This window comes from Strix aluco, chromosome W, assembly GCF_031877795.1.
Source record: "Strix aluco isolate bStrAlu1 chromosome W, bStrAlu1.hap1, whole genome shotgun sequence".
Classification (NCBI taxonomy): Eukaryota; Metazoa; Chordata; class Aves; order Strigiformes; family Strigidae; genus Strix; species Strix aluco.
In genome coordinates, this window is record NC_133970.1 from 17,441,765 (window position 1) to 17,458,858 (window position 17,094).

The following is a 17,094-nucleotide window of genomic DNA, read 5'->3' on the forward strand; positions in this document are numbered from 1 at the left end:
TTTCAGATAGTTATTTTAACAGCAGTTAATATAAGCCTAAAAAATAGTACTTGGACAAGGTGTTTATCTAGTGCTAATTTTATTGAAAAGTAAAATTTTATTGAAAAGTAAATTGGGCTAAAACTGAGTTTGTATGTTCACAAAACTTACATTTCATTTTAAACATTTGAAGCCAGTGCAAGGTAAGTTATTAGCTTGGGGCAGTGTTTGAAGTTATAGTACACTGTATCATGTTAGAATTGCAGTAGATCAGAAAGATGAAGCTTTTAAAATTGTCTGTGTTACTGCTCACACTTTTTCTATCATTTTTGAGTGTTAGAGGGGAGTGCAAATACTGAACAGGCATCAAAAATAACTCTAAAACTGGAGTTAGTCTTTCCAGGTCATGTCTTAGTTGTATTAGCAGGGCAGCAAGGGGAATCTGAATCAAACAATAAAACTTCTGTGAGAAGGGAGCAAGGGAAAAAAGCAGGATCACAGCCCTGGACTTCGGGAGAGCAGATTCTGACCTCCTCAGGGATCTGCTTGGAAGAATTCCATGGAATAAGACCCTGGAGAGAAGAGGGGTCTAGGAGAGCTTGTTGATTTTTTTTTTTTTTTTTTTTTTTTTTCCTTTCAAGAATCACCTCCTCCATGGTCCATCCCAATGAGCAGGAAATCAAGGAAAGGTGGCAGGAGGCCTGCATGGATGAACAAGGAGCTCCTGACTGAACTCAAACATAAGAAGTAGTAGTAGGGAAAAGAGATCCAGGAGGGATACAGAGTCACTGTTTGAGTGTTCAGGGATGGGGTTAGGAAAGCTAAAGCCCACCTGGAGTTGAATCTGTCAAGGCACATGAAGGCTAACAGGAAAGGATTCTACAAGTACATGAACAGCAAAAGGGAGTATAGGGAAAACATGGTCCCACTGCTGAATGGCGTAGGGGACTTGATGACGAAAGGCATGGAAAAGGCTGAGGTACTCAATGCCGCCTTCACCTCATTCTTTACTGGCAAGACCAGCCTTCAGGAATCACAGCTACTGAAACCGGAGGGAAAGTCTGGAACAAAGAATACTTGTTCTCGGTGGAGGCCAATTAGGTTAGAGAACATTTAAACAAGGTGAACACACATAAGTCCATGGGACCTGATGGGATGCACCCATGAGTGCCGAGGGAGCTGGCCAATGTCGTTGCGAGGCCACTCTCGATTGGTCTTTGAAAGGTTGTGGTGACTGGGAGAAGTTCCTGAGGATTGGAGGAAAGCAAATGTCACCCCTGCCTTCAAGAAGGGAGACCCAGGGAACTACAGGCCAGACAGCCTCATCTTGATCCCTGGGAAGGTGCTGGAGCAGCTAATCCTGGAAACCATTTCTGGACACAGAAAATAAGGAGTGAAGAAGAGGGAGACAGACTCTTCTCGGTGATGCCCACTGACAGGAGAGGAGGCAATGGGCACAGATTGAAATACAGAAATTGGAATACAGGAAATTCCATTTAAAGATTAGAAAATACCTTTTTACTGTGAGGGTGAATTGAACATTGGAACTGGTTGCCTAGAGAGCATCCCTTGCTGTAGCTGCCCCTGCTTTGAGCATGATATTGAGGGGCCTCTTCCAATCTTAACTATTCTATGATTCTGTAAGCTGAATGGCTTTGTTTTGATGATGTAATTTTGGTGGTATGCAAGGACATTACATTCTTAGATTAAAGGAAAGGGAAAATCACTATTATGCTGGATAATAATACATTTTGATTAAAAACAGCATGCCAGTATATAGTCTAGGATGTTTCTGTATACTATCTGAATTTGAGAATGAAATGTTTTGAAATGCTTATGTTCAAGTGTATTAACTGTCTAACCTTGACACCGTACACAGTGTTTTGGCTTCTGGGGGACTATAGATAAGCATAGTAGTTAATATATATCTAGAACTGCCTGTTTTCAGAGAGAAGTTTTTTAACCTTTCATTAGAAGAAGTTTCAGGTAAGAGAGAAACATATCTGTTGTGGGAAACCCAAATAAGTCCAATAGCTTAGTAATGGAAAAAAGATAGATTTTATTTTTTTAAATGGAAGTTCTGAAGAAACAGTTACTGAAAGAACAAATACAGTTGTCTGGAGATTTCTCACATAACTTCTCCTGTGAAGAAAGTGAAGCATCAATTATTTATAAAAATAATAAATGCTGTCCTCCATATACTTTGCTTTAAGGGAATCTTTGCAATTGCAAATAATGTCAACAGTCCTGGCTGCTTTAGAATAAGTGAAAAAACTTTAAGTATTTTGTGTTGACATAAAAGAAGACAAAAGATAGAAATGGTAGTTATAATCCAACATTTAAAATAGCATATTCTTAAGTTTTCTGAAATATGACTATCAGTGTTATGAGTCTAATAAGAAATTGGATGCTGTTCCTTTCTTCAAGATTGTAAAATTCTTCCTCTCTTACCTGGTAAAGTAGAAGAGAAGTATATCACATAGATGGTAAGCGAGCTTAGTAAATTCCGTAAGAAGTCAAGATTTTTATCAAAATTATCTGTAAATTCTTTGTTGGAACACTTGGTAGAGAAAAACATGATTGTGACATATTGAGTTTGGATGTTCATCAGTCATCAACTTGTGCAGTTTTCCTCACAGAGTGCAATTCCCATTTACTTCATGACATGTCAGGAATTGATAAGTGTCATTGTTCTTTTGTTAGCTTTTTTTAAACCGACTAGTTTGAGGACTGGTCAGAATTGGGATCTAAAAAAAAATACTATGCCTTGATTGTATACCAAAATAAAGCTTGAATAACAGACCTGTACTGATAGTATTTTTAACCTTTTAACCTATTACTGGTGACTTGGGATGCTGTGCGCGACACACACACACACACACACACCCCCCCCAAGTAAGCAAGGAAATCTACTCTGAGATACTGTTTTCAACTGATTTATTAAAAAGAAAAGTATGTACCATGTGAATATTGTGCTTCTGTAGCAGCACTTGAATTTTATTTTTTCCCTTAGCAATTGTCGCATTGATACTGAATGTTAGCTTGACTTTGTCAGTGTATCCAGAGAAGTTTAAGTAAAGATCAGCTAAGCAATTGCAAGTCTTCTGCTGTCTCATGCAATAATTTGAGTGTAACAAAATTACTCTTTGGCAATCTTAGCTCATGTCAACTCTAATTCAGATTTACCACTTTGCATGCTTGTGTAATGAAGATATTGATTCTCATACATGGATTTAACGATTTAACAATAACCTGGACTGTATTTCTATTGAGAAAAGCTTTGGAGCAAAGGAATTGCAGCAACGAGTTGATCTTAGAATTCTAAACCAATTATAAGGTATGCATGATTTCTAAGGAAAAATATGATTGCTTCTCTTTTTGTAGTAGTAGTGAATACCTCCAGTGGATCCTTGATGTAGCTATTAAGGGTAGCAAACACAATAGACAGCTGTGTCTCTGAATGTGAAAGGTGGGCATATAGATGTGGTCAATATGTTTGGTCTAAATAGTTAGTTTAAAAAACTGGTAGGGAGCCAATAGACAAAGCCATTGTAGAGAATACAAATACAGCATTCATTGCTGTTAACAATTTGAAAAACAAATTTGAAACTAGTCAAGTTCTTAATTTTGCTACTTCAATTCAAACGGGTACTACAGAAAGGATACTTATTTAAGTAAGGTGGGAGTGTTCAGACAAATAAAAGGAGTTAAATAGAACAGAGGGGTCAGTCTTTTCTTTTGTATCAGCAGCACTGGTTCCCTTCCTGTCCCAAGAAGGGGCACTAAGTAGAAGAAAGTTGACACACAAGTAGAGATGCATAACAGCAAGGCAGGTGGGTGCTAGACATTATTCAGAAGTCATGCATTCAAGTTTAATAGTGAAGAATAAATTAGGACTAAAAGCAATAGATTACTGTAAGTAAGGGAATGGAGCCTGGACCATAGGCATCTAGTCTGTGACTTAAAGGTGTCATCCTCAATGAAGAACTCATTTTTTTCACCTTTTTTTCAGCAAGTATGTCTTAAAGACAAATATAGAATGGACGCTGGAGTCAAAATCCACTTAAAAATGTTTCTCTTATACCACTGAGAAAGGCAGACTGCTGCTTCTGTAAATGATGTTTCCTGAAGAATTTTTTTTTTAGGGGGTGGGGTGTCACTCAGTACAGCTGCCTCCAATTTAAGGTCCTCCACCAATGTGTGTTCATTGAGGCTGATAACATTAATTGCATTGGGGAGAGGAAGAGATTTCTGATGACTCTTCAGTGCATCAGGAATTTAATCATAATTGTACTGGGTCTGGCTTGGATCGAGTTAACTTTCTTCATAGCAGCCCATATGGTGCTGTGCTTTGGATTTGTGACTAAAACACTGTTGATAACATACCAATGTTTTGGATATTGCTGAACAGTGTTTGCACAGTGTCAAGGCTTTCCCTTTTGCTAACTCTGCCCCAGGCCAGGGAGTAGGCTGGGGGTGAGCAAGAGGTGGGGAGGGGACACAGCTGGGACAGCTGACCTGAATTGACCAAAGAGATATTCCATGCCATACAACGTTATGCTCAGCAAGAAAAAATGGGGGTTTGGTCTTTCCAAAGTAGCTGTTGCTCAGAGACTGGCTGGGCATCGAGTAGGAGGTGTGGTCCGAACAGTAATGAAATCTTACAACACGTTATAAAACAAAGCTTTATTGAGGCAGTGAGAAAGAGGAGCAGTGACATGCCCATATGGCAACTCACCCAATCACTGATGGCGAACACAGGATCATAAGTGATCCCATGGCTCCAGTGGACTGCCAGGGACACTTGCTGTCCGGGTCATCTGGCAGCAACAGCCAATTGTGCAAATGCCTTTTGAATGTGATTAAGAGTCATTCCACCCCTTGGCTCCACCAATGGCAGCGTGATTTCAGAGAATCATACCTTACATGGAATGTGGGCGGCATCCTGCCTACACTGATTATGTTGGTCAAGGGGCAGGGAGTCAGGAGGTGTCAGGTGACTCCTTTTGCATTGTTATTTCATTTTTTTTTTTATCCCCTCTTTCCATCTCCTATTATACTGTGATTATCTTGACCCATGAGATTTCTCATTTTTGTTCTTCCTTTACTCTTCTCTGTCCTGCTGGAAGAGGGAGGAGTGAGCAACTGGCTGTGTGGGTGCTTGGCTGACTGGAGTCAGCCTACTACAATAATAAATCCATTTTTATAAAAGTCAGAAAAGCAGATTAATCTCTCCAGTGAGAATTCCAAAAAAGGGATGAGATTAGTTATTAACGAACGTGAATCAGGCAAAGCATTGGATAGAAGTCTGAGGGTGTTGGGCTTGTTAACTTCTTACACTGATCCAGTGATCTGGGCATATTTCTGTAGAACACCGCTAGTATTACCAGAAAATTGTCAGCTGAGAAGTCCAAACTTCCTATTCTTTCCATTTCTTTACTTCCACCGTTATGGAAAGGGTCTACTAGGTGCTTATCAAGGCAGGTTACTGTAGAAACAAAGACAAAGCTAGGACAGTAGTTTATGGTGAGGGGCAGTTTCAGAGAGATTCTTAGTTCAGAGAAAGAACCATAAGATTTATTGGCAATGAAAGAACAAGTGGAAGAAAATCACTTGCTCATCAGATGATAGAACAGCCATCCCTTGTGTTAACTGGCTAGGAAGGATCAGGATCTCCTTTGATCTTGAAAGTATGTTGGTTTTGCCTTTTTGTTTTTCTTTCTAGGATAAGATGTTATCCCAAGTGTATGAGGACTATCTGCATGAAACCATGTAGCAGAACTTCTCTGTAATAAAGCTACTGAAAGAGACTGTGGAAAAGGGTACTTAGAGGGAATTACTGACACCTTCAGAAGCTTTTCACCAATGTAGAACATGATAAAATATGGTATAAACATGATGCAATCAAGAAAGAGCATTTTTACCTACAGATACAGGTGTCACTAAAAAATCCTGAAGGACACTTTTTTCTTTTTATCTTAAAATCATCATCTTTGAAATTCAGGTTAAAGTACTAATGAATTGGATTCTCCAGTGTGTCACGTCTTGCTCAAATGAGGGAGATGAGTGACTTAGATTCGTAAATCCCCAACGGACTGGACAACGGTGGGACAAGTCTCAAAGTCCAGACACTTATTAATTTCCCACAATGTACTAATTGGATACACGATAATTGACTTAAGTATATAACAAATTATGGCAAGTGATATAGTATGCTTTGCATTACCTAATGATAATAGGGAAAAAAGAAAAGAAGAGAGAGAGGTAGAAATAGAGATCACTGGTCCAGGTTCCTGTGTTGGTCCCACCAATGAGGGTTCAAGGATGCATCCGTCCTCTTTCACTTTGCTCCTTTTTACTCTTCACTCCTCACCCCCCCTCAATTTATACACACTTTCCTTGGGTCCCTCCCCCAGGTCGACCTACCTATCTACGTATCCTGTGTATGAGGAGGGGTAAGGTGCTTCATGGGATGATGTAATTAGCATGATCTTCTTAATCTTCATTAGCATATGCAGGGGTGTCAACTTTAATATGCATTTTGTGGATAATCAAGCAAAGATCATTCACCAGATGGATGGCCCTTGAAACTTTACAAGATGCCCCAGAGTGGAACCGTCCTGTTTCCATGGGGCTCCCTCCTCCAGCTGCATCCTGTACTATCCAGGCAGCCTTGTCAGCTCCAAACTCCACATCATCTACCCCGTGACTATCGTTTCGTTACTTGCGAGTGTTTGAGACATTCCTCGGCTCAGAGGGCCTCTGCTCTCCCCCATCCCTTATCTTTACTAAGTCTCTTGCTCTTGTTTTTCTCAGACTGTTTTTCTCAGTCCTTGTTTCAGGGAGCTACAAGTTGGCTCTCACGCAGTGCTAAGTTTGTTTTTTTTTTTTATCTGAAAATATCAGCCTTCATTTTGGAGCTTGTCCTGGTTTGGGCCAGTATAGAGTTAACTTTCCTTGGGCTGAGAGGGAGCACAGCTGGAGGGCCAGACCCGGATTGGCCATTGGAGTATTCCATATCATGTGACATTATGCTCAGTATATAAATGAGGTGTGTGCTCTCGCATTTCTGCTTCAGATTGGTGTGGCGGGATCTTTGGTGCAGTTGGGATCGCTGTTGGGGGTGGGCTGCGTACCGGTCGCTGGGTGGTGAGCAATTGTGTATTACCCATTTGGACTTCCTATTGTTACTGTTGTTTTGTTACTATCACTAAACTGTTTGTTTTATTCAACCTACAAATTCTCCCTTTTTTTGTCCTTCCCCTATTTCACCCGGGGGGGGGGGGGGGGAGTAAGCAACCGGCTGCATGGTGATTAGCTACCAGCCAAGTTCAAACCACGACAGAGTTGAAATATTTTTTTATTCCTGATGATGTAGACTTCACTTGAACCTTCAAATGTGAAGGCTACCATTCCCTCTGATTAAAACATGGCAGAAATGCAGTAAAATTAATATGCCTGTATACCATCAAAACTGTTGATTCTTCTAGGGAATGCAATACTTTAAAAGTAAAGAGTAAAAATTGGAGACAAAGCAAAACGCTTATGGATTGGATACAAGTGGGCTGTCTGACTAAAAACATGCAGCTTGTGATGTTTCTAGCAGATAGAAGTGCCATAGATTATTACCTGGATAAATTATCTTTTTCTTCATGGTGTGGTGGTTGTTTTTTTTTCTTTGCTGTAGTGTTATTCATCAGTGTCAGTATTTCTTACCCATCTATTGGTATCAGTGAAAAAGAATAATTCTCTGTTATAGAGTACTAACTTTTCTTTTATATCTCTGGTGACTGTTTAGTATCTAGATATTTTTGGGTACTTTCTTTCTTTATCAACTTCACTGGACTTGGTAGATATACAAGATGGCATATATTTTCTTTTGTGTCATCTACTTATCATGACACACTCAATTAATGACTGTTATCCGGTGTAGCATAGCTTATGTGTGTTAATATGTGCAGAATATAAAAGCAGGACTCTTATATCCTCAGTGAAGGGATATATTTGGGGGGTTTGGGGGGGATTGGTTGGGTAACTTCACTTTTTTTTGCCACACATTATACTCAGTCCCTCCCAATCCCTTCTGTGAGCAACAGGCAGCACAGGAAGTTGAGGTCAGTGCATACTGGTTTGTTTTTGCTGCTCACTTCTTACTTACTCATTTCCTCTGCTCCAGCGTGAGTATTCTACAGGCCACAGTCCCTTTTGGGGTGTCCCTGCTCTGGGGTGACTTATCCATGGGCTTCAATCCTCTCAGAGGTACCTCCTTTGGCATGGAACACCTCCTTCTGAGTGCATCTCCAGCTATATCCTCAACAATGTCCCCTTCCATGTGTCTCCTGTTTCATTTCTCCAAATGTGTCTCTTCATGTTTCTCCTCAGGTGTCCCCTTATGTGCATCCTCCTTTTAGTATGTCCTCACGTCTACATCTTTCCTTTTGTGTCTCCTTTAGTGCATCCTCACGTGCCATCTCCTGCCTCTAATAGCTGCTGCTTTCTTAAATATGTTTGAGCAGAGATACCATGTGCTCCTCTGACTGGTTGAAGTTTTGGCACAAGGTAGGTTGTTCACATCCGTTTCAGAACTGGCTGGAACTAGCTGTGATTAGCACAAGGCAGTTCGTGGCTTCTTCTCACACAGAGCACCCCTGCAGTCCCCTGCTACCCAAACCCTACCAATTATGCACAATTCACCATTTTTTAATGCTTCTATGCTAAGTTTTTGATTGTTGATTTGGTCCCTTGGTGTGATTATAAAGAAAAAGTATTGTTATTGATGTTAATTCTCATGATTTTTTTCCACAGGGCTCCCTCCTCCAGCTGCATCCTGTACTATCCAGGCAGCCTTATCAGCTCCAAACTCCACACCATCCACCCCGTGACTATAGTTTCATTACTTGCGAGTGTTTGAGACATTCCTCAGCTCAGAGGGCCTCCGCTCTCCCCCCATCCCTTATCTCTCTCAGGCTGTTTTTTCTTGCAGGCCTGTTTCTCTCAGGCCCTGTTTCAGGGAGTTACAAGTCGTCTCTCATAGTGAACTATAAATTGTTGACCCTTATGTTGCCAGTCCAGATCTACTTGGGCCACGTTAATCTTAGCACCTTGATCCACCTGTTGGCTGTTCTGATGTTCTTCAGTGGCCTGACTCAGATACATGAGCATCTATGTGACGTACTTTCACAACCAGATTCTCTACTCGAGCAGCAATATCTTGCCATAATTCAGCAGTCCAGATGGGTTTGCCTCTGCACTGCCAGTTGCTCCGTTTCCACTGCTGTAACCACCCCCACAGCGCATTTGCCACCATCCATGATTTGCTGTAGAGGTAGAGCACTGGCCACCTTTCTCGCTCAGTGATATCCAAGGCCAGCTGGATGGCTTTCACCTCTGCGAACTGACTCATTTCACCTTCTCCTTCAGCAGCTTCAGCAACTCATCATGTGGGACTCCACACAGCAGCCTTCTACCTTCAATGTTTTTCTATAATATGACAGGGCCCATCGGTAAACAGGGCATATCGCTTCTAATTATCTGATAGTTTATTATACGGTGGGGCCTCTTCAGCACATGTCACTTCTTCCTCTGGAGACATCCCCAAATCTTTGTCTTCTGGACAATTTGTGATCACTTCCAGTATTCCCGGGCAACTGGGGTTTCCTATTTGAGCCCATTGTGTGATCAGTGCAACCCATTTACTTCACGTGACATCGGTTGCATGGTGTGTAGAGGGGACACTCCCTTTGAACATCCAGCCCAGCACTGGCAGTTGGGGTGCCAGGAGGAGCTGTGCTTCAGTACCAACCACTTCCAAAGCACCTCGAACTCCTTCATATGCTGCCAATATCTCTTTTTCAGTTGGAGTATAGCGGGCCCCAGATCCTCTGTCTCCCTGTGTGAACCGACACAGGCAGGATGCAGGAACAACCACAAAATCACAGATGAAATGCAAAGAGTAAATTTATTCTTATTACCTCATGACCCAGGGGATCTCTGCAGCATCGCCTGGGCAGAGGCATGCAATCTTGGTCCTTGCTAGCCAGAAAGAGAAGAAGAAAGAAATGATCTTGAACCTGCTGCTTTCGCCTGTAGATATCAGGGATTTTTGCAGGCGTAGTTTTCCACTGTACTTTGATCTTTCCCACAGCAGGGCAGGAACCTCAAAGTTGTTTGATAAGATGCCTCTGAGTCTCTCACAGGCCTATGTTATCTAAACACAGTCAAGCACACAAAGGTAAACAACAATTAGTGAGATATATGTGTTTTTCACCACCCCAGCTGCAAGTCACTTGAGCGTGTTTACAATCCTCCTCACCAATCTTCCGTTGTATTCCCACAATCCCCTACACCAAAACCCCAGGGGTCGACCTTGGGTCCCCCCTGGTGCTTTTTGCCAAAGACTCCAGGTAGGGCCGTTCTCCCCATCTGCCATGTAGAGCACATTTCTAACATCTTGTTCTGCCTGGACTGGACCGAGGGCTACTGCCTGAACAATTTCCTATTTAATTTGCTCAAATGCTTGTTGTTGCTCAGGGCCCCATTTAAAATCATTTTTCTTCTGGGTCACTTGATAGAGAGGGCTTACAGTCAAACTATAATTTGGGATATGCATCCTCCAGAAACCCACAACTCCTAAGAAAGCTTTTGTTTCCTTTTTACTAGTTGGTGGAGACATAGCTGCTGTTTTGTTGATCACATCCATTGGAATCTGACCACATCCACCTTGCCATTTTATTCCTAAAAACTGGATCTCCTGTACAGGTCCCTTGACCTTACTTTGTTTTATGGCAAAATCAGCTCTCAGAAGGATTTGGATTATTCTCTTCCCTTTCTCAAAAACTACTTCTGCTGTGTTGCCCCATATGATGATGTCATCAATGTATTGCAGGAGCTTCCCCCTGTTCCAGTGCAGTCTGGATCAGTCCATGGCAAATGGTGGGGCTGTGTTTCCACCCCTGGGGCAGTGGATTCCAGGTGTACTAGACGCCCCTCCAAGTAAAAGCAAACTGTGGCCTGCATTCGGCTGCCAAAGGGATTGAGAAAAATGCATTAGTGATATCAGTCGTGGCGTACCACTTGGCTGCCTTCGACTCCAATTTATATTGAAGCTCTAGCATGTCCAGTATGGCAGCGCTCAGCAGCAGTGTGACTTCATTCAGGCCATGATAGTCTAATGTTTGTCTCTACTCTTCATTAGACTTTTGCACTGATTCTGTGATTCTGTCATTCTGGATCTGTGGGTAAATGCACATCATCTGGGTCATAATAAACCATCTCATGGTCTGAACTTTAGAACTTTTGAGAAGAGAACAGAAACTTTGACAGTTGCATTAGGAACAATACTGAGGTGACTTCCCAACAGTGGAAGAAAGTATGATTGTTTTAGACTTGCTTGGTGATTACCCTCTTACAGCTCTCTTTCATAGATTTGGTGGCATTGTACGTTCTCTAGACATTTCTAGCTATTATTTAATCTGGCATCCAGGTGCTGTAAAGAAAACTGTTGGTACTTTTCTGACAATTGTTATGTGTGAATTACTTTGAATGGATGGTTTATCAGTTGTTAGTCCCTCTATCCTTCATGAAGACCAGATGGGACACTCACATTTAACTTAATTGCATTTCAAAGAGCCTTCCAAAAATGAATGTCCAGAGAGCTAAATAAAAGTGTAGGCAATCCATGACTTCTGTCAAGAAGAAAGTGAAGGTAGACTGATGATCTCTGTATCAGTCATTGTTGCTGTAGCTAAGAAAAGCTTTTTAATCACTGTTGAAATACAGGACTCCCAAGGGTGAACTGAATTGGTGCTGACCCCTAAATTTTGCATTTTTTCCTCAGTTGATGCCTTCCTTGTTGAATATTGCATATGCAGTGTTAGCCATCCAGTTCCTCCAAGTAAATGTCTCCTTGTGGGCATTTTCATGTTGTTTGCCATCTTGCTTTTCAGACTAGTTTGTTTTACACTGAAAATATAAGGCCAAGAATTGACATAATCATAGCATTGGAGCCTTGAAGCAGCTGAAAATGTTTATGACCTACCATGACCTTTAAGGATGATGGGGCTGCTAAGAAAGTCCTCTTGATCTTCTTTGCTAGTGAAACACAGACAATTACATCCACTTGGTGGATGGAGAATACAGCAGTAAATTTAATAGTGTTTGGCAGCAACAGGTGATAATTTAAATCCAGAAATTAGGATTAATTTTTGTGAAACTGAAGTCTGGACATTGACTCTCAAGAGCCTTACCCTTTCAAAAAATGCCATTCTTTTTTGGATTGTAGTGACTATTTTTTATCTGAAATATGAGTCTTTCCTTATGTTGGGATATTGCTTTAATACCACTTATTTTTAATGCCTTATCTCTCTTTATTTCTGATCATAACACTGTCCTAAATCTCTGTTGTAGAATGGAAAATTACTTCAGTGAGCGTTAGGAAATGTTACCCATTTAAGTAATCTTGTCTCTGAATTAGGGGGTAAGAGGGAGGGAGTGTTATGAATAAGTAGCTCAGAAGAGGTGCAAGAGAGGAAGGAGGTTTATAGAAATAGCAGCATGCTATACAAGCAATAGGTGTTCTCTTTTTCTGTGTTTATCTTGATTGCTTCATCAGAGTGCAGAAGATAGAAAATCCTTTAAAGAAAGGTAATGGCAAATCTTTTTGTGAAGAATTGCCATGAAGAAATATTTGGAAAAACTGTGATGTTTGATGGAAAGTATAACAGATAAGTATGTTCTCAGTAGCAAATACTTAATTCCAGTGCTGCTTTTAACATTTTTGAGTGTATGAAGGTAGAATATTTTGTTCACTCTCAAGCTTTCCTGTTTGAGTGTTGCAGCCAGCATCTAGCAATGGTAATTCTTGATGTGTGGAAAAAAACCCTTAATTTTACTAATGTTTTCAAGTGTTGCAAACCTGGTAGTTTCCCCTGAGAGTTTAAGCCCCAGCATTAAGCCCCCTGTAACATTAAGAAAAGAACACTTTCAATTTGGAGACATGGAAGAAATTTACAAGATGCTTTGAAGGGTTGCTGTTTCCTCAAAAGTATTAACTACCCATAGCATACAGATAAAGCTGGGATATGAGCAGGGTATAAATATTTAGATAAATGAATAATAGCAGGATTCTGAACTTCTGTATACTGACCATATCTGTATAGCTGGTCACTTAAATTTGCCTAAAATAGATGTTGAGTCACTAAGGTATCAGTACTTGAAATTTGTGTTCTTAACAAATGTTCTAACTTTTTATGTATTTTCAGAGATCCAACTTACTTTGATGAAAACTGGTTAAACAGAATCAAAACAGAAGTAGGAGATAATTGGAGGCTAAAGGTATTTGGGTTGTTTTGCTTACCTGCAAATCTCTTTTATCAGTTCTTAGTACAATATTGTTTGTGCTTAAATAGTAATGTATTTTTAAATTACCACTTTGCTTCATAATAGAGTATGTTGAACGTAAGATGTTTTTAGTTTTGTTACATTATTATTATTATTATCCTGTACTTTAATGAAGAAAAAACAAAAAGTTGAGTTTGTAAATAAGTTTCAATAACTTAAGATGACAAATCTTAAGATAAATTGTATCTTTAACATTTGAGCAACTGAGAAGTGCGAATAGAGATTTACTCTTTTTATTGCAAAGTGTGAAAATAATTACTCTTTCATAAAAAGTTTGTGCTCTGAGAAATGACTGCATAAAAATAGCAAAGTAATAAGTAATTTATTTGCATAAAAAAGCAAAATTATGTTTCTTTTTACTTTGACAGCTCTGCAAAATTATTGAGCTGTAGAGGAGAAAGTGGTGCTCTTCTGTTTTGTGTGTAATCAGCATGTATATTAACAACATTGTATTTGCTAGATCATTTCTGCCACCTGGTATGCTAGGTTTTTTTTTTTTGATTCTCTCTTATGTAAACCTTCAAAGCAACAGAAGTTTTGCTGATGTAATTCAAGAGCATTTGGGCTTAGAACCTGAAATAACAGAGTCAGCCATTTATATGTCAGTGTAGCTTTAGGTAAAAAGTAAATTCAAATGTACACTGACCACATTTGATGGGGAAAATCAGGATATATGTGACTTCCTATAATGCCATTTCCAACCTAGTTTCTTGGGGAAACAATACTGACATGGTTTGTCTGTCAGTTCATGTGTCCTGTAAATTGTTCTGTCATGCAAAAGTCTTTCTGAACCAGTTTCATTTGTGTTTGGCAAAGGGCTTAGAATTCTGTGATGGCTTAGTTCTTACAGGCTTATGAACATCAGTGGTTTAATAGAGAAGATGCACAAATAAGTGCCTTATGATGAAAAGGTAGGGAGGACTGCTGTTGTACATGTTCTGGTTTGGCCAACAGACTTGTCAGTACTGTGTGTGCTGCCTGGTCAGTCACATGTAACTCTGGCCTTAGGCATGTACTGTTTCTTGACTAATGGGGTTGCCAGCAGAAGTTTGGGAAACTGATGAGGCAGTATGGGTGGGCTGGGGGACAAGGGACATTCATCCCAAAACCAGCTCTGTTGGTTCTGCTGCTTGTAGAGCAGTTTATTTCAAGTAACTGATAGCTTGTTGAGGCATATTCTTGTTGCTAGACAGAGTCACTCTCTGTATCCAACACCATATGGTCTAATAGTCAACCACTTGTATGAGCTGTCAGTATTACAAACCAAATAAAGGATCCAGCAATCCAGCCTAGAATGGAAAATGGATGACAAGACAGAATGTGCAGGGGTGGTTGTCCCACTTCTCTGATACCTTCCCTTTGACCAGTAATCTTGGCACCATTGACACAACTATTTAGAAAAATACCCAATTGTAAACTTTGGTTGAATGTTCTTGCGTATGGGGAATTATGGAAGAATACATGGATACATGGCTTACTCCTCCTCTACCCACCTCACATTGTAAGTTATCTTTCTATTCAGTTAGTTACTTGTTTTACTTGCTGATAACTTCAAGGACACTGTCTTATTAAAAGTATTGTTCAGTTACTGTACTGTATTGGCTTTACATGGCAAGGTTTTGGTAGCAAGGGGGGCTGTAGGGGTGGCTTCTGTGCGAAGACACCAGAAGCAGCACCCATGTCAGACAGAGCCAGTGCCAGCTGGCTCCGAGATGGACCCACCACTGGCCAAAGCTGAACCAATCAGCAATGGTGGTAGCACCTCTGTGATAACATATTTAAGAAAGGGTAAAAAACACTGCACAACAGCAGCTGGAAGAGAGGAATGAGAATATGTGAGATAAACAACCCTGCAGATACCAAGGTCAGTGAAGAGGGAGGGGGAGAAAGTGTTCCAGGCACCAGAGCAGAGGTTTCCCCTGCAGCCCATGGAGGACCACGCCAGAGCAGGTAGATGTGCCCTGAAGGAAAATACAGCCTGTGGAGAGCCCTTGCAGGAGCAGGCTTCTGGCAGGACCTGTGGCCAGTGGAGAGGAGCCCACGCAGGAACAGGTTTTCTGGCAGGACCTGTGACCCCATGGGGGACCCACACTGGAGCAGTCTGTTCCTGAAGGACTGCACCCTGTGGAACGGATCCACAGTGGAGCAGTTTGTGAAGAACTGCAGCCTGTGGGAAGGACTCATGTCGGAGAAGTTTGTGAAGGACTGTATCCCTTCGATGGGACCCCATGCTGGAGCAGAGGAGGAGTGTGAGGAGGAAGTAGTGACAGAGATGAAGTGTTATGACCTGACTGCATCCCCCTATTCCCCATCCCCCTGCACTGTTTGGGCAGAGGAGGAGGTAGAGAAGTCATGAGTGAAGTTTGAGCTTGGGAAGAAGGGAGGAGTGGGGGGAAGGTGTGTTTAGATTTATTCTTATTTCTTTCTCATTATCCTACTCTGTTACAATTAATTGGCAATAAATTAAATTAATTTTTCCCAAGTCGAGTCTGTTTTGCCCATCATGGTAATTGCTGAGTGATCTCCCTGTCCTTATCTTGACCCATGAGCTTTTCCATTGTATTTTCTCCCCCTGTCCTGTCGAGGAGAGGGAGTGATAGAGCAGATTGGTGGGTACCTGGTGGCCAGCTAGTTTCAAATAAATCTGTACAGTCACAGGTCATTATAATCTTGGTTTCGGAGTAGACTTTGGCTTCAGAGATTTGAGTAATGGATAGGATAGAATAAGGGAAATGTTAGAACTCTAGGGACTGGCAGAGTAGAAAGCATCCAGCCAGTTAGTATACTATATATTAAAACCGACCCATTCTATTTAAATATTGTGTTGTAATACAGATACAGTTTGCTTCCTGGAAGATAGAATTTCAGGGGCAAAACTTACATAATCACTAAGCTTAGCAGTTTTTGGGTTTTTTTCCCCATTTGGGAATGAAAACCCTACTTTTCATTACTGGCTTAAATATAATTTTATGCTGTGGCTAACAAAAAGAAATCTATGAACATGGAGAGAACTCCTTCCTGATTAAGAACTAAATACTTCCTATAATCACTTTTTAACTGTATGCAAACCAATATTTTTTACTGACACATTTTGAAATCAAAACAAAACAGCCTTCACTGAAACTAGGAAATAGCACCAAAAGTAACTTAATTTTCTTGCTAAAATTTCACAAGAATGAATTTCCTTAAACAAAAATAGTTCAGTGGTCAAGGGATGCTCATATGTTAGAACAGAAATTTTAAACAATTAATGACTTGTGATAGGCACAAATGTCAATCTGCTTAATTTTATCATGCTATGTTAGAGAGCAGCAGAAGCGGGTGCTCTGCTGGTGAGCAGGTGAGCTTGGAGCCAAGGATGACAGCAAGGCAGGTAGGAGCAGTGCCCTCACTGACAGGGCACAGTCTCACAGCAAGGAGAGCAGGGCAGGTCTGGTGACAGCAGCCAGGTTCAGCCAATAGTTCAGTGATGGTCAGTCAAGTCCATAGTGACAAGGCAGGTCTGAGGTCAAGCCAGAGGGTCAAATCTGGATTAGCGAGGGAGATGGCTGGCCACAGCATATCTACAGTGTAGCTCAGGCTCAAGGGCGAGGCATCTGCTGCACCTGAGCAAAGAGGGGAGGCCTCTGATGAGTCTTCTCCCAGCTCTTTCTCACCTGACTGTTTCCCAGCAGTCTGATCCCAGGTTGCATAATTACACCATATCAGAGCTGGCCT

At 41.0% G+C, this 17,094-nt stretch overlaps 1 protein-coding gene across 15 annotated transcripts in view; it reads left to right on the forward strand.

Moving 5' to 3' along the window:
- LOC141917857 (protein Hook homolog 3-like) overlaps positions 1–17,094 on the forward strand; it is a 170,464-nt gene that overhangs the window by 11,688 nt on the left and 141,682 nt on the right. For 10 of the 15 annotated variants that reach the window (XM_074811453.1, XM_074811454.1, XM_074811457.1 and 7 more), the window contains one exon: positions 13,239–13,311. The exons of 3 other annotated variants lie outside the window; for them this stretch is intronic. In XM_074811453.1, the coding sequence (XP_074667554.1) occupies positions 13,239–13,311 (73 nt within the window). Of the gene's footprint in view, positions 1–8,432; positions 8,539–8,784; positions 11,684–13,238; positions 13,312–17,094 lie in introns of those variants that run through there. 2 more of the 15 variants (XM_074811459.1, XM_074811465.1) reach the window with 2 other exon arrangements.